This window comes from Euprymna scolopes, chromosome 42 (assembly GCF_053919585.1).
Source record: "Euprymna scolopes isolate OS-2025 chromosome 42, ASM5391958v1, whole genome shotgun sequence".
Lineage (NCBI taxonomy): Eukaryota > Metazoa > Mollusca > Cephalopoda > Sepiida > Sepiolidae > Euprymna > Euprymna scolopes.
In genome coordinates, this window is record NC_136523.1 from 7007149 (window position 1) to 7034534 (window position 27386).

General features: G+C 31.1%; 1 protein-coding gene across 1 annotated transcript in view; it reads right to left on the reverse strand.

Annotated features, from left to right (window-relative positions):
* Positions 1 to 27386, reverse strand: part of LOC145266914 (sideroflexin-5-like) — a 124567-nt gene that overhangs the window by 10239 nt on the left and 86942 nt on the right. Inside the window, exons 9-10 of the mRNA XM_080122707.1 lie at positions 19671 to 19756; positions 17486 to 17603 (exon numbers count right to left, since the gene is read on the reverse strand). Coding sequence (XP_079978833.1) covers positions 17486 to 17603; positions 19671 to 19756 — 204 coding nt within the window. The remainder of the gene's footprint in view (positions 1 to 17485; positions 17604 to 19670; positions 19757 to 27386) is intronic.

The window sequence follows — 27386 nt, forward strand, 5'->3', positions numbered from 1 at the left end:
CAGTTTTTGGTAAATATGAAGAATTACTTCACCTTGGAAAATTCCTTTATAATTCCTAATTTTATAGATTTTTGAGGTCGTTGTAAACGAAAATAACATTTAAAATTAAGGCAAACGAGTAGTTTCCAAGAAATGTTAGTTAAAAAAGTGGGGGATCACTTTTCTATAATAATTTAACGTAAACTGACCATCCACTTTGTGCCCACTATTTACCCTCGGAAAATCCTTTAAAATTCCAGGAAACAAGTAGTTTTTTCTTTTTAAAAATATATTAGAAAATACCCGTTTGCCTTAATTTTAAATGTTATTTTCGTTTTCAGCGCACCCGAAAACTTATAAAAGTGGTAATTTTAAAGGAATTCTCGAAGGTGGAGTTATTCTTCATATTTAACCATTTTTATTAAAACATTAATAAATTCATGAAGTATTGCTCAGTAAAAAAATAATTAACCTAAAGAAAAAATCATGTTTCTTATTTAAGATTATTTCACCACATAACAAAAATAACATGCAAAATCATTTTTTTATATCCATATTTTCAGTTTGTTAAAATACGTTAATAATATAAATTGTAACACCACGAGTGAACGCGCGTTTTTTTTTTTTTAGTTTAGTTTCATATTATATATATATATATATATATATATATATATATATATATATATATATATATAAATAAGTATTTTTAAATTTTATCTTTCTAGCTTTAAAAAGAGTTGTAAAATTTTATCAGCCGGCATAATTTATTTTTAAATATTGAAAAATTTCAGGAAAATTAATTTTTGCTAGAATTTTAAAACGTGTGTCAACAGCTTAAAAAAATCGTCTCTTCAAAAGAACGTGTTATGTCTTGAATTTTCCTTAGTTTTGTATGCTGTAAAATTTTTTTTTTTAATATTAGCAATTTATTTGAAGCTTCTTCTTTTGAATGGTAAAAAACTTAGGATGATAATCTTGAATTAAATTATAGTTACATCGTGTTAAATACAGGGGGGGGGAGCACGTTAAAACTTACTTTGCTGAATGGAGATGGTGTAAAATCTTTTCTTTTTACTGCATTAATCCATAGACAAGATAATTCTTTATTTTTCGGAAATGAAAATACTGTAACTTTCGGTCCTTTATGATAATTTCCTCTGCAATTCGGAACGATGCACCGTGAAGGCATTTTAATAAAAAAAAGAAATATTACAATACGTTACGATATCTACCGGTGACAACAGTTGGTTGCTTGAGTCAAGCAATGCTTGACACCGGTAAAGGGACTATCCGTGATGACGTCAGCAGATTAAATTATTTTTGCCCACCGGCCATCTTGTCTTTTAAGACGGTCTTGGTTATAGGCTTATTATTTCTCAAATTCCTCGATAATCTTAGATTTCTATACTTTTTCTGCTGAGAAGTCACGGCCAAAATCGGTTAAGATCAATGGAAGTGGTAAAATATTTTCTCTCTAATAAATTCCTCCTCCCCCTGCCACCACTTAACACCATTTGGGGATCGTTCACAAGGAACAGTTGAGAAGAGAACACCGGTTTGGCTTCGTAGTTCTTTCATGTGAAGTTATTTAAAATCACTAAACTAAGCTGCAGTGTTCTGTGGCGTAGTGGTTAGCGTGCTGGACAATTCACATTATATTTTCACGTTCGCGCCGACCTACCGTAGTCGTTTTTTTTTTTTTTTTTTTTTTTTTTTTCCTAAACAACTGGAATGGACTTTTCTTGGTGGCCGAACTGTTAACGTTGCAGATGTTTTTTTTGTTTTTTTTTTTCACACTTTATTTTCCTACTTTTACTCATGACTCCGGGTTTGATACTTCCTACTTACCTACCATAACATTTTTTAAAACTCCCCCCCCCCCGTCCCGGAAACAAACACTCGGGCAACGCCGGGTACCCCCGCTAGTTCTTAATATGATAGAGACACATTCTTAGATGAGTTTATACACAAAGTTCTTATAATACAAATTCACAATACCTTTGTTTGTTGAATGACATAACACAAAGACGGCAGTTACAAAAATCTGATGCTGTTCGTTTATTCATTCTATAGATGAAATAGTAGACTATACTTTCAAGTCTTGGTAGAGCCACTAGTATAAAAAGCAAAATAAAACAAATAGTTCCAGTCCTTCTTTATTTATTTCAACATTGATTTGATTTGTTTTAGGCTTCTGTTAACTACTGGACTTAAACAATGGTGTTGATTCAGTGAAAAGTGTGCTTGGAGATTGTGCAACCTTTGCTTCATTATAAACTCCTTATAATACACTCTTTATTCAAAGTTTCTACATTATTTCCTTTTTGTAACCTTCGCTTCCAAGGCAGATGTCAGCTCTGTCTCCTGACCATGTCCCAGCACTAACTTCTCCCTGACTGACTGACCCACTCTGACTTCCTTGAGAACTCATCCCTTACTCATGACATCATTGCATGACCAAACAACGTGCATATCGATCCTGTAGCCTGACATGCCTCACGTTGCCTAAAACATGGCCAAAACACGTGCATCGACCACACATGCTTGCAAAGAAAAATCCTCTAACCTCATTTCCGACAAACCTATTTTACAAATATGTTTATCATTTTCGTTTCAAATTCCTCATTTTAATTTCATTTCATTTTCATAAACAGAATCGAATGATCAAATTCCTTTTTCAATAACATATCTGTATTATTTATTTTAAACTTATGAATGATCAGAATTCTTAATTCCAAACCTAGCTTCCCAGGTTCGAATTCTCGGCTATCCTATCTCATTTTTACTTACAAGAACAAGCGACTGTTCCTTAACAGTTTTACTAAAAAAAGCGAGTTGAATTATTTCCTTGTCTTTGTTTCCTTGTGACTGTCTGCATACAACGTGTGGGTCCTGAGTGTTGACAGGTAACATGTAACGTTACAATACTTTTCTATTCCGAAAGTCATTCTTAACATTAAGAAACTCGTTCTCCTTTGTCCTTTAGTTCTCATATTCGATGTGCAATGCTTCTGACAAAGAGGAAAGAATTGCTGTTTTCTAGGCAGGAATCTATTCATCTAATATTTAGTTTTGATCCTGAAGTATTTTTTTTCTAGCTTCTTTTATCAAATGGTTTCATGCCTTTTCTGTAGCAATTTCCCTTTAAAAAAAAAAAAAATGGAGGGGAATTTCATATTGGCAGAGCATGTCAAATGTTATTTATGATTTTAAAACAATTTCTCTTGATTTAATGAAGTACATCCTTTCATTGAAACTTGTCATCTTCTGACATCTGATTGGATAATTGCTTCTGCATTTTTCGTCTGCTTACGTGAAGTTGCCAGTATTTTGTTTTGCTTTCTTTGTTTTATAGCATATCAACCCTTTTTGGACTATTTTATGCCAAAGCCAGTAATTTTCTTTATATCTTCAAATATTTATTCAATTGTGTTTTGGTTTAGTTGTTTTGGTTTTACCGTTTATGAACCGTTTTGGGTTATTTAATGCCAAATCCGCTCATTTTGGTAAAAGTTTTTATTAGTGTTGGGACGATTAATCGGAATTGGAAGAAAATCAGAACTTTTGGTGATATTGGAATCGGTATTGAAATCAGAAAAATCTGTGCCTATTTTCTAATACCAATAACGATTCTTTTAATTGCCTTTTTTTATTTGATTTTGTCAAAAGCAATCTCCATTGCTCGTAATAATGAAAAAATAATAAATATTTATTGATTTTAAACTACAAGTAAAACTTCAATCTATAGATCATCATTCAACAGAGGATTTTTTGCGCCTGAGAAAATATCTTCAAATTTAATGTGTGTTTTTACAGTAATCAGGAAAAAGTAACATATTTATAGATCAATATTTAGAGTTTTAATTAGTCGTCACACGCCTTTTTAGAAGTCATCTTAACTTGAAGGTACAGGGCTCAAAAACAAATAAGATCAAGTACAAATCGATGGAATAATACGTTTTGTCTCAATTACTAGTCGGTAAAGCTTGTTTGGAAGTCAGCTCATCTTGAAGGTATTTGGTTCAAGAACAAGTTGTAAGAGGTATGTAGACATCAAAGAATGTTTTTTGCCACCATTATTTATCGTTGTATGGTTTTTCGATAGGAAACTCAACTATAGTAAGTAGTGTTGGAACGAGTAATCAGAAACAGGAATAGGAAAAATCGGAACTTTTAGGGGTATTGGAATCGGAAAAATTTGTGCCTATTTTCCGATGTGAAAAGCCATCCTTTTAATTATCTTTTTTAATTCATGTTTAAAACCAAACCTTCCACTGCTAGTATTAATAATAAAATAAACAATATTCATTGATTTTAAACAACCAGTAAAGCTAAACTCCACCGATCATCCTCCACAAATTTTTTTTACATATCATAACATATCTGCACATTTTAGATGTGTTTTATGCCAATCAGGAATAAATAATAAGACTATTGTTAAATATTGAGAGATTTACAAAGAATCGGAATCATTAATTGTATCGGAATCGAGAATTTAATATGGGATCGTCCCATGACTAATAACAAGTTCGATAAGGTAATTAGACATCAAGGAATACATATGTCGTTGGGAGCCTTTTTGAAAGTCAGATCAACTTGAAGGCACAATTTGAAAGTCAGATCAACTTGAAGGCACAATTTGAAAGTCAGATCAACTTGAAGGCACAATTTGAAAGTCAGATCAACTTGAAGGCACAATTTGAAAGTCAGATCAACTTGAAGGCACAATTTGAAAGTCAGATCAACTTGAAGGCACAATTTGAAAGTCAGATCAACTTGAAGGCACAATTTGAAAGTCAGATCAACTTGAAGGCACAATGTGAAAGTCAGATCAACTTGAAGGCACAATTTGAAAGTCAGATCAACTTGAAGGCACAATTTGAAAGTCAGATCAATTTGAAGGCACAATTTGAAAGTCAGATCAATTTGAAGGCACAATTTGAAAGTCAGATCAACTTGAAGGCACAATTTGAAAGTCAGATCAACTTGAAGGCACAATTTGAAAGTCAGATCAACTTGAAGGCACAATTTGAAAGTCAGATCAACTTGAAGGCACAATTTGAAAGTCAGATCAACTTGAAGGCACAATGTGAAAGTCAGATCAACTTGAAGGCACAATTTGAAAGTCAGATCAACTTGAAGGCACAATTTGAAAGTCAGATCAATTTGAAGGCACAATTTGAAAGTCAGATCAATTTGAAGGCACAATTTGAAAGTCAGATCAACTTGAAGGCACAATTTGAAAGTCAGATCAATTTGAAGGCACAATTTGAAAGTCAGATCAACTTGAAGGCACAATGTGAAAGTCAGATCAACTTGAAGGCACAATGTGAAAGTCAGATCAACTTGAAGGCACAATTTGAAAGTCAGATCAACTTGAAGGCACAATTTGAAAGTCAGATCAATTTGAAGGCACAATTTGAAAGTCAGATAAACTTGAAGGCACAATTTGAAAGTCAGATCAACTTGAAGGCACAATTTGAAAGTCAGATCAACTTGAAGGCACAATTTGAAAGTCAGATCAACTTGAAGGCACAATTTGAAAGTCAGATCAACTTGAAGGCACATGGTTCAAAATAAGTTTATAGAATTTATAAAAAAATGCATGAAAGCATCCAAATTATCAGTTTTACAAAAGTTATATTTTAAATAAAACTTTAAAAGTCAAATCACTACAAACCACGGTATTTAACTCTCTATTATTAAAGGAGTAATTTTCAAATTCATATATATGACAAATTAAAGCCTCCCCCACCCCCTCTTTGGGTTGATCACTTTGTAAATATATTTTCACCTGATGCGTGTATTAAGCAATTAAGTGAAGCCTACTATTCATTTGTTTGTAAAAAAATGATGGTTTGAGCACTTTCTGCGACGGGCGAGCTTGGATTTAATAAAGAATCAGAATCATTAATTGTATCGAATCAAGAATTTGGTTTTAACATGTGCTTTTATGGTAAACGGAAAAAAAAAATAACATCTCTAGAGTTAAATACAAAGAGATTTATAAAGAATCAGAAACTGCATTTGAATCGGGAATTTAGCACGGAATCGTCTCATCACAAGTTTTTATGCTTCCAGTTATTTAGATTTTCAAATATTTATTCAGTCTTTGGTTTGGTTGTTTTGTAGAGGAAAATTTATGTTTTTGTTTTTGACTTTGCAGAACATGATTGAGTTTTGCAAAGGAAAAGGAATAAATAACATCAATATTTAAAGCATTTTAGATAAGGCAGCCTGATCTTTTTCCCCTATGGAAATTGCTCCAGATAAAGCATGAAGCCACTTGATGTAAGGGGCTAAAAAAAAAAAGAAACAAGTGAAGCATACATGGTCCCCCATTAGTGCACAAGGCATAAATAAAAATGACTAAGTTAAGCATTGCCCCCCCCCCATCATTTAGCCCCCAAAAGTCGCCAAGGAACGTCAAATCATAGTGAAAATGAACAAACAGTGCAGTTTTAGGCCTTAACATATGTACATTTAAGTTCTGCACCATGCAAAAAGAGAAATGACTAAGTCCATTATTGGCCCTCCTCCCCATTTAGCCCCAAAGGTCCCCAAGGCCTTAACTTCTTTAAATTTGTGTTCAGCACCATGCAAAAGTGCTAAATAGACTTACACAGAAATTTTGGACAAATATGGTAAAATAGTCCCAAAAAAAAAGTGTTTTTATTAGTCCTAAAAGAGCCCCTGGGGCACATCCAAGAGTTACGAAGTATAGACAAACAAAATTATATAGAAATCAGTTAGTTACAACTTTTCAGAAAGTTTTATAAATCCAATTCTTTTTTAATAAGCACAAAAGTGTCAATTTTAGCTATTTTAACCCAAAAGGTTGCCCTAGGGGGTCAATCGGAGTTTTCTCAAAAAATCCGTTCTGTTACTTTTTTTTACTCATATTATGTTTAATGTTTGTGCAAAATTTCACAAAATTCCAAGTCATAGTTATTGAGAAAAGTGCTGACGCATGAACGGACAAGGGTGAATTTACAGGTCCATCTTCCTTTGGTCGGAGGACCAACAACTGATTGTGACAATTTTTTGTTGGCATAGAAATGACAAAATTAAAGGTTGGAAGAATGATTTCATAACAACAGAACAGATATTACACACCACCTTTCCAAAAGGAGGTGGTAATACCTGGAAAGATAATATCATGATAAACATATACTGTTTCCCAAAAGGTGGAAGTAATGCCTGGGAGGATGACAAACAAGAACAAATGATGAACAAATATATACTACGCCCCCCCCCGAAAAGAGAACGTAATGCCTGGGAGGGTATTCTCATGACAACAGAATAGATAATGCCCTACCTCATCCCTAGAATTGAGCAATGAAAAAATGGCGTACAGTAGTTTAAAAACTGAATTGAGTACAATTTAAAATTTAAATGTTCCGGCTTCAGAGAGATTCCAAATCGCCCTTATTGATAGACTAGCCTGGTGCTGCTGAGGTGTTTGGAGGTGTGTATTGAGCAAAAAAGTGGTAGTAGGTGGGCAAGCTTGAATCTGTACTGCAAAGGACGAAAAGAACGTGAAGAAAAAAAAATGTCACGTCTTTGCTGTTGCATCCATCGCCAAACCGGAAATGGCGAAGGTTTAAATTAAGGCCAGTCGATCAAAAAAAAAAAAAAAGGCCATGACTTTCGAAAATATCAGCGAAAAAAGTGGCCCCTCCTCGTCAAAAACTGTTCAGTTGAGGGTGAAGGAATCAATGTTTTTAGCTAATTTTTCGATATTTGTCATCCAAAGGTTCAAGCTTCAAAATGATCTTGATCCTGATAAAGTCCGTTTCCTCTGTCAAAAATTTTAGGCAAACATACATACATTTAAACAGACAGGTGAGATTTATATTATAGATATTTTAGTTAAAGGGAGGTAACTTTTTAGTTTTAATTTATTTATCAACCACTAATTCTTCTCTAGTGAATGTCTGTATGAAGATTGAAGGATGCATCTTAAAAAGTCTTTTTATTCATAAAGAATGTCTACACGAAAGAGACATTTAATTTTATGAATATTTCATATACAACTTTTTTTTTTTTTTACATGGTAGTCACCACTTATCAAGGCCCGGAAGCCACTCAGGGATAAGGGTTACTGCGTGTACAGTAATCAATGGGATAATATCGTAGTAATCGTTAGTAATGGAGATTTGGTAAAGTGTCTTAAGGGGGCAGTTTATCAGGAACTTGTTTATTAAACCATGCAGACATTGTTGCCATGATATAATTTTCCTAGGCATTACTCTCTCCTTTTGTGAAATGGATAGTATATGTTCATTCATCATAGTATTATCCTTCCAGGTTAATACTCTTGGGAATGGGTAGTGTGATATATCTGCTCAGTTGTCATGATATATTTCTTACATACACACAGACATTTGTATATGTACATATGTAGCTATGTATGTTATGTACAGCATAATCACACTGACACACAAGTTCTTGTCAGATCACTGAAGTTAAGCAACATTGAGCCAGGCTAGAACTAGATGGGTGACCAATTGGGAATTCTAGGCGCTGTATGTGCTCTCCACTTATCTCGGCATCGTTTCCAGTCGTCTTGTACCTCAACTTGCCACTGATATTTTTAACAAGGCCGACTCAGGAGAGGTGGTTGGAGATTGTGCGACTCTTGCAACAAAATTTCCATGTGCAGGCACCCTTACAGTGGGAATCCATAGTCTGTCAAGACTGAAGGAAGCTGCCATGTATTGTGCAGGGATGTAGAAATTTTCAGGTTAGTGTCTAGGGGCGTGTTCAAAACAACTGGGAGAGATGCACCCACAGTTTTGGTTAAGATATGCATTTAGAAATGAAAAATCTGGTATTTCTACTTTTATTTCACTTTTTCTTTTCCTTTTTTTTAAACTTTTCTTTCTAAAGTAACAGATTTCTATTTAGGGTCTGACTTTGAAAATATGACTTAATTATATATATATATATATATATATATATATATATATACATATATATAGTGTGTGTGTGTGTGTGTGTGTGCTACTTCTCTCTGAATAGAATTTGAAAGATGAAGACAAGGATGCAAGATATTTGTTTTGAAGTTCAGGAATTTGTTGTCAATCTTGAAAACAAGGTAACAGTCTCTCCCTGTCCCTTTGCCTAGGCCTCAGTTTGTTTTACAAGATTCGAAGCAATTTGTCAGAAACATTTCCGAAATTGAATAATCACTCTTCACTGTTATGATCCAATTAAAATTCTGGACATCTTTACAGTAGTTTTTTATTTATTCTTTTTTTAATTTTTTTTTTTTTTTTTTTTTTTAATTTTAATTTTTTTTTTTTTTCCATCTTCACCCCAAACAAGACACATTGCCACTTTTATGTAGGGGGCTACTATTGGGGACATAAGTTGCAGGGATACTATGTAGGGAGTTGAGCAGCAAGATATCGGTTCCCATTACACTTGAACTTCTGAATGTTGGTACAGCTGGGAAAGCAGAATCCCGGAAAGGAGTTCCAAAGTCTAGCAGTTCTGGGGACGAAACTATTGGAGTAGAAGGCTTTCTTACATTTTTTTTTTTTTTTTTACATGGAAGTCACCACTTATCAAGGCCCAGAGGCCACACGGGGATAAGGGTTATTGCATGTACAGTAATCAATGGGACAATATCGTAGTAACCATTAGTAATGGAGATCTGATAAACTTAAGGGGGCGGTATATCAAGAACTTGTTTATGTTGGACTTGACTAGGGTTCTCTACTGTGTAGGGGTTGAATTTTGCTACATGTCGGGTTTGTCAAGGGTACAAGGGCTTGTACCTTAGACCTTAGCGTGACATGATTACACTTGTGTAACCTTTTGCCAAAAGTAAGCTTTCAAGTATCAGAATTTTAATTAATCTTTTGATCAAGTATGTTGTTTCTTTACGTTTCAGAGCGATAATTTTTATTGAAATGACATTTTCATGCATTTGATAATTATTTTCTTTCTTATATCTGACCGGGTGCATGCTTTTGTCAAAATGATTTCTCTGTATATATGGTCTAAATATTTACCACAGTGACATATAAATCCAAGATGATTGGCTTAGTTTGCTTTATGACATATGCGTTTTGGAGATTTCATTAAATATCAAATTCAAAAGCATTCCCATGTCATGTTTATTTAGTTGTGGTTTTGACACCAAACAATTTTTCTGATTTTAACGAGTAAATTGTATAATGCAGCTTCTTAGTTCAGTCATTGCTTAAATCTTTAGGATACTCATCAGGATTAAGTATTTAACCCCTTCATGACTTGAATTATGATGTAGATTAAAAAAATATTTATTAATTTTATGACTTGAATTATGATGTAAATGATTAAAAAATACTAGACTACCCGTGACCCGTTGGGTCAGTATGTAATATTAATTATGGAAATCATGTATGAGCATGACACTTGTGATGTAAAGAAAACGTTTTTTTTTTCGACATAACAGAAACATTTCTATGAAAGTATATTAAAATGAAAAAAATCATAGACGGATCACTCAAACATGAAAAAAAATAATCCTCCCTATTCATTTAAAGTTACCTATTTTTCCGAATAATCGCTAAAAATTCGAAAATTAAACATGATTTTCCTACGAATCGAACGCCGACGAAAGTCATTTAGCAGCAAAAACGCACATGAACCTACCGATGAGATGAGAAATATAAGAATGAAAAACTCATATTGGAATCCTTCAACCAAGTTATAGAAACTTAAAATCTAAAAAAAAATAATAAATAAAACCTGAAGCAAAAAAAATAAAACCTAAATAAATAAAATAAAATAAAACTAACATTGAAACAGATTAGTAAATGTGTTAACAAATTCACCATTCACACAAAACTATTTTGTATCTAGAAATGTAAACAAAAAATAAAAGGAAGGAAGGAAGGAAAAGGGACGGATAAAGAGTAGTAGTAGTAGTAGTATTGGCTTTACTACAATTTTTATTATGTTTGTCAATGGGTTAAAGTTGTTTAGTTGTATGAAAATAGCGATAGTATAGTTGTAATAAAGAATAATTGCAAAACACCCCCACTCTGCCCATGTTAAATAATAATTTCGAAATAACGTTAATATTTCAGTGTGCAGATAAAAATCTGCAAAAGAAGCAATTTGTGTTTATTTGATTACATTGTTATAGGTTAATGTTTATGCACGCATGCGCAACCAGATGTCGTAAACCGGAAAGTGGGTTACATCACTCATTACAAGGTCATTTGAGTTTTATAATTATACAGATTTATTAATTTTGACTTGAATTATAATGTAGATGATTAAAAAATATTAATTTTATGACTTGAATTATGATGTAAATACTTAAAAAAATATTTATTGATTTTATGACTTGAATTATGATGTAGATGATTAAAAAAATATTTATTAATTTTATGACCTGAATTATGATGTGGGTGATTAAAAAATATTTATTGTTAATTCTAGTTAATTTAATGGGTAATGAAACTATGATTGTTTTCAAACTGGAAAAATTATGAAATTCAATAGTTAAACTACCACTGAGAACTTTTGCATTTTATAAACTTACCTTTAATATTATCCATAGTGTTTGAAAAAAAGTGAAATCCTCCACTCTCTGAGACACATGGTGGCATACTGAATGTAAGCAATGGACAGTTGCAATCTGGAAGTATCTGGCATCCACTCAGATACTGAACTAATACGCACAATTCCCACTTCATTTATGCCGTTATATTCATTTATTTACGACTGAATAAATTAGTTCAACCAGGTCTTGATGGATTAATACAGATCCTAATATATTAAATGTATTTCACAATTAAAAACAATAAATAAATCTACAAAATAAACAATCAACTTAACTACGCTCCTTTTCTATCATAACCCTTGACTGCGCCGCTTGAATCACACCAGTTTCACTGAATCTATTTCCGTTTGCCACCAGGTCATCATGATATGTACTCTATTGTAACCCTTGCCAAAATTCATACTAGTGAACATAATGTCTACTTACTGGGGTGGTTATCGAGCTTCTGGTTTAACTTAAGACAAATCTACTCATCCATGAAAACACAATCGAGACTTGTTGGCTTTCAAAGGTTTTATTTAGAGAAGGGTTATTTATAGGAGAGATCAATATCTCATTCTGATTACTTCTTAATTTGTTTTTCTAACTTTGTCTTAAGATGATCAACGCATGAGCAGAGTCTCAAGGCAACATCCACCTAGATTCTCTCTATATTTTCAGACACATATCACCTGTCTTGCTTCTTGACTTCGATTGACTAGAAAATTTGTTCTGTTGCCCAAATGTATGATGTCTTTGTTATATAATAGCATTCAATACCTGCATCTTTAGCATGTTTTGTCTATGGAGATAAACTTTTACCTTTCTCCCTGCTTCAATCAAGCCAGCTGCAGGTGGGTCTATTTCTGTTTGACGCCAGTTATCTTGATATGTACTCTATGTAACCCTCGCCAAAATTCATACAAGTTAACATAATCTGTACTTACTGGCATAAGTCCTAATATACAACATTAGCTTTGTTGTAAGTTTCGCCTCAACTTTTATTGAAGAAAAATCTGTCTTTCGTGTATTCAAGGTGAACCAAAATGACAAATTTCATAAATCCAAAGAAATGCAAACTGTTGGACAAAATCGTATAGAAGAATTAATGAGCTGAGATCCAAACAAAAACCTAAAGACAGAGAGTCAAGTACGATAATCATTAGGCCAGTTTGACACAGTCTTTAAAAAGCGTTTTCAAGCCTACTTATTCTTATAAAGAATCTGTCATATGAATGATTCACACTTGCGCATTCGTAAAACAGTTGGCAAACAGATAAAAATCTGACAACCCTCACATACCAATTTTTCGATTTTAACCCCTTAGCAGCCCGTTTTTCCGGATGGAAATGGATTAAAATGTTTTCCACATGTCTGAATACCCTATATACCAATGTTTTTAAAGTCTTTAATTCAAAAATTTGTTAAGTATATAGGTTGAGAATTGTCCTCACACACATACATTCTCACTTTTATAGATATATATATATATATATATATATATATATATATATATATATATAGATATGATGAACCCTCCCGTCTATATTGATGTATGAGCTACGCCACAACAACTAAGTAGCTCAGATATTAACACAGATGATTTGTTTTTAGTGGTGCAATGACTGCCAAAAGACAGAGCAGGCCTCAGGTTTTACCTCAGAGTTTTTCCTTCTCCTAGATGCATGTATTAATGAAGACTGAGGGTGTATCATTAAGATTATATATATATACTAGCAATCGGTGCCCGGCGTTGCCCAGGTGTTTTGAGGTGTATGCTGAGAAAAAAAAAAAAAAAAACGGTCAATTTTTTAAAACTTTGACCCCTATTATGACCTCTTAACATTTATTGTTTAGGGATCAAGTAAAGTTAATAAGTTAGATCCATGTCCAAGGAATCTATATCTAAAATATCAACTGTTTAAACACAAAATTGTAGGAGGAGTTTGGTAGAGTTCTCAAAGGTCAAATCATTGAATATTGACCACTTAATCGCCAAATTTCTGTCGAAAACCTATCACATCGATTTTCCCAAATCTCAGTACCCTTTATATCAAATATCGAATCTCTAGGCTTAAAATTGACAGTTTTAGCGTAGGGAAATGCACACAGACGCACAGACACACACAGACACTATGACTTATATATATATATATATATATATATATATATAAACATAAACATCATATATATAAGGATAATAGTACGCCATATATATAACAAAAGACCATTATTTACTGAAGTGAAAGGAAAACCCGGGGGAACTTTACCCAAAAATAAATCTATATTTTTTTGTGTGTATTGATAGTCTTATCAAAGAAAATACAACTTTGTTATTTATGAGTCGTGGAATTGCAATCATCTACAAAAGATCTAGCTAATGTGCATATTTTTTATCGTTTTTAATTAATTCCCTATTAGTTTTTTTTTTCGGTTCTCTTCTACGATGATCATCTTTATTTAACTATTACGTGTAATTATATTCATACAGATATTCTATATGATTTATATTTGCATAGAAATGAAGAAAATCAAATTTACTTTATATTTATCGTGTGTTAGTCAGCGGGCTTGGTTGCCATAACAACGTGACGTAGCCAAGGACGGTAGTGGACGTGAGTGTGTGTGCGTGTGTGCTGGAAATTATAGCAGAACTAATAACGTTTGTTTTCGTGTTGTGTGTGCGGCTAACGCCAGAGTGTGTGTGTGTGTGTGTGCGCGTGTGCTGGGAATGGATGATAACGATTTGCTTTCGTGCTGTGTTTATATTATGCATATTGTTTCGTATCTTATCAACTTTTTCGAATCTATGTGTACAGTAATACAAACCTCTTTTTCGAGCTGAATAAATATGTTACATTGAATAAAAACACGAAAAATAAATCCAGTTTGGTAGAAAGTAATTTATCTTGCCTTTGATAACATTTATTTGTTATATATTTGTTTTTTGACAACTTTTTTGAATCTATCGAGTAAACGCGCGTTTTTTTTTTAGTTTAGTTTCATATATATATATATATATATATAAGTATTTTTAAATTTTATCTTTCTAGCTTTAAAAAAAAGTTTTAAAATTTTATCAGCCGGCATAATTTATTTTTAAATATTGAAAAATTTCAGGAAAATTAATTTTTGCTAGATTTTTAAAACATGTGTGTTAACAGCTTAAAAAAATCGTCCAGAATGGTGGACGTGATGTCGTAGGTTGGATTGTTAGATTGTGTAAGTTTCGTATTTTTTTAATTTGTAAATAACAAGTTATGAAAAAATTAAACCCTTCCAAGATGGACAATAAATAAAGCCATAATATTTTATGGTAAAGGTAAGAGCGTAGGACCATAGTTTTTTAGGAGATGTGATTATTGGATTAACCAATCAGAAATCGTCTGTGGCACACACATCTCTGTTTTTATAGATATATAGAAGATTTCTGAAATGATCTTATGCCAAAGATTTGTTGACTTAAGTTTCTAAGAACTGTACAAATCAATATATATATATATATATATATATATATATATATATACTAGCAGGCTGACCGGCATTACGCAGTCATAAAATATGCTTAAATATAATATTTTGATTAATGCAGATTTCATATTTATTATTATACTAGCGAGGGGTACCCGGCGTTGCCCGGGTGTTTGGAGGTGTGTGTGGTTTTGGGTAAATCAAAACTCCGGGGAGGGGGGGGGGTAAAATAAAATAAAAATGTTTTGGTAGGTAAGTATTAGGATCGAACCCTTGAGGCAAAATTGTAAATTAAAGTGTGAAAAAAAAAAAAAAAACGTGCGACGTCAACCATTGCACCACCGCAATATACCAACGGAAACGCGTTTGAATTTATTTAATTACTTAGATTTGGCAGGTGCACGTTTTAATGACTTAATGAGGTCAACTGTTGACTACGGAGTAGCATTTCATTTACTGCGGAACGCGGGGGTAGGGTGAAACCGGAAAAATGCCGCCAGAATTAATTATAGGAAAAGGCTTAATCCACATGCAGCGAGCGAAAACTGTTGAATATTTATTTTCCCCAAGTCGAGCAAATTAAATAGACAGGCGAGCTCCATTGACAACTCTGAGATATTACGATTTACATGTGATATAAAAAGTTTTAAAAAGTTGTTAGGCGAGCGACCGCTTCTCTGAAAAAAGCCTTTTCTAGACATACAGAAAAAGCGAACACACATACATACATACATTTTCGCTTTTATATTTATAGACTAGCGGGGGTACCTGGCGTTGCCCAAGTGTTTGGAGGTGTGTGTGTGTGTGTGTGTGTGTGGGGTGGCGGTGGGGGGGGGGTAAAGAATAAGCGAAGTTATAACCCAGTTTAAACTTCTTAAAAAATCGGAAAAACCAAAACCAAAACAAAAAAGGCAAACGAACATAAAACTCCTTTAAAAAATCCGATAAACAAAAACAAAAAAACAAAAAAAAAAAAATGAACGTCTTTGGAAAAACAACAAAAAAAAAACACAGCGAAAAATGAAAAAAAAAAAAAATGGTATAAATAACCTTGTTTCCATATTAAAAGTTTATATATCTGATAACTCGGATTGAACCTGCAATCTTAAGATAAGGATGCTGTCATTGTGCTATGGACACGTGGTGAATGTAGGTCGGTTTTTATATTTAAACGAATTCAAGGTAAAACGTATTTTGCACCTGTTGACGCATGCGTAGGAGCCATCTTGTCATGCAGCGATCTAAAAATCTGGAAAAAATAGCATTTAAAAGTCGGGAAAATTAAATACACGTGCGACCCCCATTGTTAAGTCGTACATATTATCATCTAGACAGCATATAAAAAGTTTTAAGAAGGAGCAAGCCTACCGAGAAGCTCGTCGAAAAAAGCCTTTTGCGGACATACACAAAAAGCGAACATACATACATACATGTATACACACATTTTCACTTTTATATATATAGATTATATTGGACCCAATACATAGATTTAAAATGTTAAAAAAATAAAAATGACTCGTGTGCCACCACTAAGAATCGAAACGAAAACATTTAGCTTACAATTTATTTTTTCTACTGATGTTAATGATTGACCTATGAAGACTTGCTTGCTGTAAGGCTAAAAATTAAAAGATGAACCAATAGCTAGGACTTCCACATGCATATTTGTAATACCGTTGTTCGACCTTCACCTGACAAATTTCATTTTTTGAATTTTCACTTTGGTACCGATTTTCCCAGGCTAAAACACAAATATGAAGTTTTGCATGAGTTCAAATACTCTATATATTAAGTTTCATGTCTGTAGACCGAAAACTGAGGAGTTTGGTAGGCAAAATTTTTTAAACAAAATATATACACATACATAAAGAGTTTTATGTTTACTATAAGCTTTTTACGCAAATATTATGCAAGTATAAATCATGTAGAATATCTGCATGAATATAATTACACGTAATAATTAACTAAATATGATCATCCCATAAGAAAACAGAAAAAACTAAAAGGGAATTAATTGAAATGAATGCTTAAAAGAATATGCAAATTAGTTAGATCTTTTGCAGATAAATGCAATTCAACGACCCATAGTTATATTTTCTTTTTAAATAAATAGAAAAAAGGGTTTTTTTTTAATATGAATATCAATACAAAAAAAAACAAATTTATATATGTGTATGTATATATATAAACCTGAAGAGTCCTAGAGTGGATGAAATGCGGAATATTCAGTGTAGCTTAATCGCCATATATATTTTATAAATTACTAACTAGCTCTACCTACGTATTGAGCACTTTTGAAGTAAATACTTAAAGTTTACGCATAAACCTATACTTTCGTATATTAATTTTATGTGAGTAAATTAAGTAGTTATATATATATATATATATATATATATATATATATATATATATATATATATATATATGGTACAGGCATGCCCACTAAAAAAATTGTAAAATAAATATACAAAAGACATATGCGTCACTTACCTTAGAGAATTGTGGAAAGAGGGCAATTGCAACAGGTAAGGCACAGCCGAAGGAAATTGTGCAGACAACAGCATTACATGGCAGGTGCATTCTGGGATACTGCTTTAAAAAACGTGTCCTAAGATTAAAACACAAAGACATGAAGAATTAACAAATACTGTAATAATATAATGTAGAAGAGAGGTTAGAAAAATGTTGTCGTAATTCAAAAACGTATGAAAAAATAATTTTTTAAATTGAGAATATGACAGTTAAAAAAATCAGATATTTTAAATAAATATTTATTTATTATTCAAATATTTTAAATAAATATTTATTATTCAGATACTTTAAATAAATATTTATTTATTATTCAGATATTTTAAATAAATATTTATTTATTATTCAGATATTTTAAATAAATATTTATTATTCAGATATTTTAAATAAATATTTATTATTCAGATATTTTAAATAAATATTTATTTATTATTCAGATATTTTAAATAAATATTTATTTATTATTCAGATATTTTAAATAAATATTTATTATTCAGATATTTTAAATAAATATTTATTTATTATTCAGATATTTTAAATAAATATTTATTTATTATTCAGATATTTTAAATAAATATTTATTTATTATTCAGATATTTTAAATAAATATTTATTTATTATTCAGATATTTTAAATAAATATTTATTTATTATTCAGATATTTTAAATAAATAAATATTTATTATTCAGATATTTTAAATAAATAAATATTTATTATTCAGATATTTTAAATAAATAAATATTTATTATTCAGATATTTTAAATAAATAAATATTTATTATTCAGATATTTTAAATAAATAAATATTTATTATTCAGATATTTTAAATAAATATTTATTTATTATTCAGATATTTTAAATAAATATTTATTTATTATTCAGATATTTTAAATAAATATTTATTTATTATTCAGATATTTTAAATAAATATTTATTTATTATTCAGATATTTTAAATAAATATTTATTTATTATTCAGATATTTTAAATAAATATTTATTTATTATTCAGATATTTTAAATAAATATTTATTTATTATTCAGATATTTTAAATAAATATTTATTTATTATTCAGATATTTTAAATAAATATTTATTATTCAGATATTTTAAATAAATATTTATTATTCAGATATTTTAAATAAATATTTATTATTCAGATATTTTAAATAAATATTTATTATTCAGATATTTTAAATAAATATTTATTTAGTATTCAGATATTTTAAATAAATATTTATTATTCAGATATTTTAAATAAATATTTATTTATTATTCAGATATTTTAAATAAATATTTATTTATTATTCAGATATTTTAAATAGATATTTATTTAAAATTTATAATTTTCGGCTTATACAAAAGCCTTCATTAAGAAGGCTTAGACAAACCTTTTTTTTTCTTACTTGACATAGTTGTCGAATATAAAGATTTATCATCCAGTTCAGTATGTTAGCGCTCAATCACATGCACGTGTTAGAATTAATAGAAATCCACTGTTTAGGAGCAAGGTGAAAACGAAATTCAAAACATGACGGTTAAAAAGATCACACACATGCAGTATTTTTATTTTTTAAATAAATATAATATTTATTTTTAATAAAGGTTAGTAATGTTTATATCTGGAGAGAAATAGTTAACGCATGATTTGTAATCTCTTAACTAATTAATTAACTATCTTATTAAGCATAAATGTTTGGACTCAATAAAAAGAGACCTTACGACATTTCGCTCTTGGTGATTATCAAAGTTTACCTTTCAGTGATTACAGCATTATTGGTGATATGATTTGTGCTTGTACCATGGGTAAACTGACTGAAATCTTTGTTTCTACATCAAGCTTAATACTTGTGACATCATGTGTCATTGGCTGACATCTCTTTGTTTTTTTATTCTATTTTAAACTCATCTAACCTAATGCATTTCCACCTGTTCATCTTCAGTGTGAATTGGTTATTTTTTAAATTTGTGTCACTTCAACCTTCACTTAGTTCAACTTTTGTCAAGATTAACACCAACTTATATGCACAATGTCCAAGATAGGATCATCTATTATGTAACAGGATGTGGAGTAAACATTTAATGATGATGTCTTGATTATGATGATGTGTTTATTATGAACGGAGGAAAGCAAAAGGTATATACTTACTTTTCCAGGAATGACATGACAATTGGCGGAATTAAAAGAATCGGTGCCGGAAGAAACATCCGGGTGATGGCCGTCTCGAAGAGAGCCTAGAGCAACAAAAGAGGGCATTGTATTACGATCGATAAAACAGAAGATCACGAGAAACAAAAACTGCAACGGCAGTTGAACACAACAAAATTCATATTCGGTTTAACATTCATTCACACATGGTGGCATATGTTGGACAGCTTTTAGAAATTGATGTTCAAACTAATCTTTACCTGGCCAGATCTATTTATCCCTCTATAAAGTCCCCTCTTATCACTTCCTCTCAAATTTTTCTTGGTCTTCCAATGTGAACCGAACCTGCTATCTTGGTCTTCCCATGTGAACCGAACCTGCTATCTTGCACAAAACTTTCAGTCACTGTACGTAAATATTACAGGGTAAATGCATAGTTCAGATAACAATGATCATCATGTCTTACGGTTTATTTTATATGTTGGCATGCGTTGGACAGTTTTTAGAAATTGATTTCCAAACTAACTTATTGATGTTTGTTTATCCCTTTTTCTGTAAATTCGATCTTTATCATTTTTATCATCCAAAAAGATGGTTATAACAAAAGGGTTCTATTAGATCTGGCGCTATTAACCAAGGTTAGCCCCAGTATACGAGTTTGTGTTGGGCCTTTCTAGACATGGAATGCCTCCACCCCCACCCAAAATGGTCAACGGTTATTCTGGTTGCCCAGAAGAACTTTCACAACATGTCAGTTTGGCCTGAATGTCTACACTGGGACAGAGTCTAATGAGGGATTCTGGTTATTCTGTTTCAACAAGAAAAGTCCGCCGATCTAGTGAGACAGGTGCGGTCCAGAAGCAATAAGTAAAAACGCGAGTTGTTTTTTTTTGTTTTTTTTTTTAAATTATATTATAAATTACAGAGTTCCAATATAATACCACTGTACAAAGATAAAGGTATAGGCAGTTGAAATTAAATCACTCCAGAGTCCACAGTCAACACATGTCACATCTTCTGTGACCGAGAGCACTTCTACTAATATAATACCACTGTATGAGATAATTGCATAGGCAGTAGGAATTAAATCATTTCAGAGTCCACAGTTCAACAAGTGTCACATCATCTGCAACCGACAGCGCTCTCACCCAGAGAACCACTTACCCATAATTCTAGATTCAATTTTCGTATATCGTAATGTTTATAACTGGAAAACTTATAGCCATGGGAATCTGACTTTTCCTTCTTTTCTTCCTATGCAGTCACCAGCAGTCTCCGAATATGGATATTGGGGGGGGAGCCTTTCTTATGATAATGTTAAGTGAGATTATCAGCAGTGGGTGTTTTCATTAAAACACAAATCTATTTTTTTTTGCTTGTGTGAAATATGATATGTGATGAAAGTATTATTCAGTTTGCGAGTGAGAGAGATTGATAGCAGTAGTTCAAGTCAGCATAATTCCCAGTGGCCAAGGGCTTCTTTTTGTTCGGCTCGCTGTCAGCTCAACCCTGGTCAATTCTTTTCAATTCCACTGCTCAACTGTAGGCAGCTAACTAAAAATTGCTACTGCATAAGCTTATATAATGAGGTGGATGGGTGGGGAATGAGACTACCCCAGTCCAAACTAGCCAATCAGGGGTCATTACAACAGTTTCTTCTGATTGGCTCTGTGCATAATCGCGTATTGAAGTAAATTTCCATCAAATGTTTCCACACAAACCGTCCTTGGAAATTAACCTCAAGGTCAGATTCTGCTCCCAAGTTTAGCCAAAACAACTTTCTTTGCTATTTTCTTGAAATCAATTGTTTTTCCTTAATCAAAATATTATCATCAATCCCAAATCCGCTAACTGAAGCTACTCTCCCTCAATCAATAGAAAAGCAAAGCAAACAAAAGAGCAGAAAAAGTAATAGAATATCTAGCACCTCTTTATTGTTATTGTTTACTGTTAATTTTTATGTATGATTACTTAATATATCATTTTAGCTGTTAAACAGTTGTTTATAAATGGACAGTTATTTCTTATTTAACAATCACCTTTCTTCTCTTGTTAATGGACATGTAACAAGTTAAATTAAGCATACAGGGTGGAACGATAATGTTGTCGTCCTAAAGGAAACAACACTACTCTTTATTTTTAAAATTTATTGAAAAAATCAGACATTATAGAAGGGTCCTATCGCTCTTGGGAATTGCAACAAAAAAAAAGAAAAGAAACCCGTTTTCATCAAATGGAAATGGAATCATAACGTCTTTACTGGGGCGACACTTGTAAAATTAATAAATAAATAAATGGAGTCTGCAAGCCAATTGCCTTGCTGACCCCATTTATTTGGTCATAATAAAAGTTCTAATTAACCCTATTATAACCATTATTAACTAGCGGGACATGTGGAAATTCCACAGGGGGACACATTCATATGTAATATATTGATGTTGGCATTCTGAAGACATTCAGTCCAAATGGAGGCGCTCTGATATTATTGTACCTATTTACTATGCCTCCCCACGGGACAGAGTTAGACACCAGGGTCGTTTTTTAACGTGGAGAAAAAGGTACAAAAATAAAAATTGTCTCAGTCGTGGAGGATTTCTCCTCCACCGAAAGAGAACAAGAAATAGAAGTGCAGCATCTGAAGAACAGATACTACACTTTGATCTTGTCCCGAGGGCCAAGAGTTGTAGCAAAGTTTATGATATTATTGTAGCTCTTTTGTTAAAACTGCAAAAGTATTTATCAAAGCTAGCAGGGACGCCCAGCATAGCCCGGATGTAAACTATGCTTAAATATGATATTTTAATTCTTGCAGATTTCGTATATATTATCATAGAGTTAATTTTCTATCGATTTTTATATATCATAAAGTTGCGATTTCAAAAATAAAAAAAATATACCCATATGACTTGGGTGCATCAGCTTGAATCAAAGTCGAAACCAAATCTTTGGAAAAACTAATATAAAACTTGAGCTCCATCAGCTACAATCTAAACCGAAACTTATGAAGAATTCTTGGTAAAATTATTTATTACAAGAAATGGAAGTCCATAATAATTAAATGACAGTCACACGGATGTAAGCATGGCACACAAAATAAATAACATATACACTGTCCTATTAATATATAGATGTAAAATTCAACCATCACAGGTGGTTCAAGTTTTCATAAAGATCGAATTGACACGAAAAGGGATAAATAAAAATCATGTTCCTCTTTTTCTACACCACTCTAATACTAAATTGATTTTAACTCTGATGAAATTCATTTGCAAAAAAAAGATATATTTCTAGAGATTAAATGTTCAATTCTCAGTGCGGGTGGCACAAAAATACAATTGTGCATTACTAAGGACTTTTACCCAGTCATGGCTGACGAAATGAAAGCATGCTACCCTCGTGGTTGGTTGGTTGGTTGTTTTTGTTTTACGGCATATCAACCCTTTTCGGGTTATTTAATGCCGAATCCAAAGATTTTGAAGAAAAAATTTTTAATAGAATATATTTGTTGTTTTCAAGTCGGTTTCTATTTAACCCATAGTTGGGACCCTAACAGGTACTACCACTCCGGGTCAGAGTGGACCTGGGAGCAATGGTGATTAAAGGGTGGCTCCACACTCTCCAAAGCCCACAGGCTGGGGCCTCACCACTGGATATAGTTTAAGGTCATATCCAGGACCCCCATTGAGGGACTTTTACCCTCTGCAGGGGGGGGGGCAGTCGGTGTATTCTAATGCCCCACTGACAGGGCCGACTACCCTCGTGGATTAAATAAAGGGTTCCGTTTGAAATTCTGTGCAGATTCTAGTGTTCAACAAGATGGGCCTGAAGATCATCAGAGGTTACATCAATTGTAGGTATGTCTCTTTCCTTCGGAGGTTTTCATGGATGGTTCTATTCTTGAGGAGAAATTGACTCTGAAACTTCATAATATTTCTTTCACATCAAATCTTTGTTGGATTCCATATATTAAATCAAATTAATCTCTTTCTGTTTTTCAAAAAGTTTTTCTTCAAACATTTTCTTATGCGTGAATCTATTCTCTGTATCTCTATAAATCTACTATCAGACCATGTACGGAGAATACTGTTTTTTTTTTTTTGTTTTTTTTTTTACAAGGGTGTCACCACTTATCAAGGCCCAGAGGCCACTCGAGGATAAGGGTTAATAGGTATACATTAGTCATTGTGATTTTAGCATAGTAAACAGTGGGAATTTTGAAACTTGGATTACTTAGGGGGACGATTCAATTAGAACTTGTTCACATTGGACTTTTTCTTTTTTTTTTTTTTCATAGGTATCAACTCATTATCAAGGCCAAGACGCCACTCAAGGATAAGGGTTAAAGAGTGTACAGTAGAAATTGGACAATATAATAATCATTGGTAATGAAAATTTGTTAAATTTGATAACTTATATGGAACGGCTCATCAAGAACTTATTTACGTTAGACTTGAAGACAACCATATTGTAGTCAGCCGGAAAGCAGGAAAACGGAAGACAATTCCACTTGAGGGTTCCTTATAAATTGCAGAAACATATCTGTAATTTGATTGCCTCCCCCTCTGCCCTTTCTTCCTCTCTGCAACCTCTCTGTCATAGATGCTAAGTTAGTCTCAGTCTTTTTTATAAATACAGGGTGGAATGATAAAATTGTCACCCTAGATAAGATGACATGATTCCATTTCTGCTTGATGAAAACTGGTTTTCCTTTGTTTTTGTTGCAGACCGTCTACTAGTTGGCCAGTTGTGTACAAATCCCAAGAATGATAGGAGCAAGTCTGAAAGTGACACAATGTTCAACAAGCGAAATCGGAAATGCGCTACTGTACAATTTGTGCTATCTACTGATCCAAGTTATGACAACAGGACCATTACCAGCACCCTCAAAATGAAAATCCAAATGGTTCAACGCTTGAGGGCACAACTCAATGAAGTTTGCGGCCACGGTTATGGTCTTTGGTGTGGTTTCAAGTGAGGGCCACATCATGCCACCTCACATTTTTGAAGGTGACTTGAAAGTCAACACCAAAGTGTGTATCTGACTGTGCTGGTGAGTGCGGTAATCTCTTGGTGCAATCAGATGGCCGCTGGTAGATCCTTAGTATGGCAGCAAAACTCAGCACCAGCCTACAAGCTCAAAGAGACACAGGTTTGGTTTCAAAGGAGTGCTATGACTTTATACCCTTCTCTCATTGGCTCCCCTCCTTCCCTGACCTGACCTGACCTAACTGGATTACTTCGTTTGGTCATACGTTGAGAACATCACCAACATGACCTCCCACAACATCAAAGTCGGCCTCATTGCCAACATCTGCCAAGTATTTGCCAAGTTCCTGCCGATGCTTGTGGAAAAGGTATGCTTCCTTGTATAGAGGCGGTAATTGAGGCTGAAGGAGGCTACATTGAATTGATGTCAGCTCTACTACCTCACCTGAATTGATTTGTTTTAAAATAAAAGTTTTAAAATACAAGTTTTAAAATACAAGTTTTTAAATAAAAGTTTTAAAATAAAAGTTTTAAAATAAAAGTTTTAAAATAAAAGTTTTAAAATAAAAGTTTTAAAATAAAAGTTTTAAAATAAAAGTTTTAAAATAAAAGTTTTAAAATAAAAGTTTTAAAATAAAAGTTTTAAAATAAAAGTTTTAAAATAAAAGTTTTAAAATAAAAGTTTTAAAATAAAAGTTTTAAAATAAAGGTTTTAAAATAAAGGTTTTAAAATAAAAGTTTTAAAATAAAAGTTTTAAAATAAAAGTTTTAAAATAAAAGTTTTAAAATAAAAGTTTTTAAATAAAAGTTTTAAAATAAAGGTTTTAAAATAAAAGTTTTAAAATAAAAGTTTTAAAATAAAGGTTTTAAAATAAAAGTTTTAAAATAAAAGTTTTAAAATAAAAGTTTTAAAATAAAAGTTTTTAAATAAAAGTTTTTAAATAAAAGTTTTAAAATAAAGGTTTTAAAATAAAAGTTTTAAAATAAAAGTTTTAAAATAAAAGTTTTAAAATAAAGGTTTTAAAATAAAGGTTTTAAAATAAAAGTTTTAACATAAAAGTTTTAAAATAAAAGTTTTAAAATAAAGGTTTTAAAATAAAAGTTTTAAAATAAAAGTTTTAAAATAAAAGTTTTAAAATAAAAGTTTTAAAATAAAGGTTTTAAAATAAAAGTTTTAAAATAAAAGTTTTAAAATAAAAGTTTTAAAATAAAAGTTTTAAAATAAAAGTTTTAAAATAAAAGTTTTAAAATAAAAGTTTTAAAATAAAGGTTTTAAAATAAAAGTTTTAAAATAAAAGTTTTAAATAAAAGTTTTAAAATAAAAGTTTTAAAATAAAAGTTTTAAAATAAAAGTTTTAAAATAAAAGTTTTAAAATAAAAGTTTTAAAATAAAAGTTTTAAAATAAAAGTTTTAAAATAAAAGTTTTAAAATAAAAGTTTTAAAATAAAAGTTTTAAAATAAAAGTTTTAAAATAAAAGTTTTAAAATAAAGGTTTTAAAATAAAAGTTTTAAAATAAAAGTTTTAAAATAAAAGTTTTAAAATAAAAGTTTTAAAATAAAAGTTTTAAAATAAAAGTTTGTAAATAAAAGTTTTAAAATAAAGGTTTTAAAATAAAAGTTTTTAAATAAAAGTTTTAAAATAAAGGTTTTAAAATAAAAGTTTTAAAATAAAAGTTTTAAAATAAAAGTTTTAAAATAAAGGTTTTAAAATAAAAGTTTTAAAATAAAGGTTTTAAAAAAAAGTTTTAAAATAAAAGTTTTAAAATAAAAGTTTTAAAATAAAAGTTTTAAAATAAAGGTTTTAAAATAAAAGTTTTAAAATAAAAGTTTTAAAATAAAAGTTTTAAAATAAAAGTTTTAAAATAAAAGTTTTAAAATAAAAGTTTTAAAATAAAAGTTTTAAAATAAAAGTTTTAAAATAAAGGTTTTAAAATAAAAGTCTTAAAATAAAAGTTTTAAAATAAAAGTTTTAAAATAAAAGTTTTAAAATAAAAGTTTTTAAATAAAAGTTTTAAAATAAGGGTTTTAAAATAAAAGTTTTAAAATAAAAGTTTTAAAATAAAAGTTTTAAAATAAAGGTTTTAAAATAAAAGTTTTAAAATAAAAGTTTTAAAATAAAAGTTTTAAAATAAAAGTTTTTAAATAAAAGTTTTTAAATAAAGGTTTTAAAATAAAGGTTTTAAAATAAAAGTTTTAAAATAAAAGTTTTAAAATAAAAGTTTTTTTTTGTATATCATTCCATTCTGTATTATTTTGTTTTTGTGTTTAAAAGTGAACTCTGCTACTTCGTGGTACAGTTCTAATGATTTTCCTCATGATTGTGAATGATAATCCGATGGAATGTGACCCTTCAACAACTGCGGTCTTCATCAGAGCACTAAGTACCAAGTGAGCATTTAGAACTCATGAACGGCTAAACTCAAGGATGTCACCAGAAAGAAATCCAATGGAATGTGACCCTTCAACAACTGCGGTCTTCATCAGAGCACTAAGTACCAAGTGAGCATTTAGAACTCATGAACGGCTAAACTCAAGGATGTCACCAGAAAGAAATCTGATGGAATGTGACCCTTCAACAACTGCGGTCTTCATCAGAGCACTAAGTACCAAGTGAGCATTTAGAACTCATGAACGGCTAAACTCAAGGATGTCACCAGAAAGAAATCTGATGGAATGTGACCCTTCAACAACTGCGGTCTTCATCAGAGCACTAAGTACCAAGTGAGCAT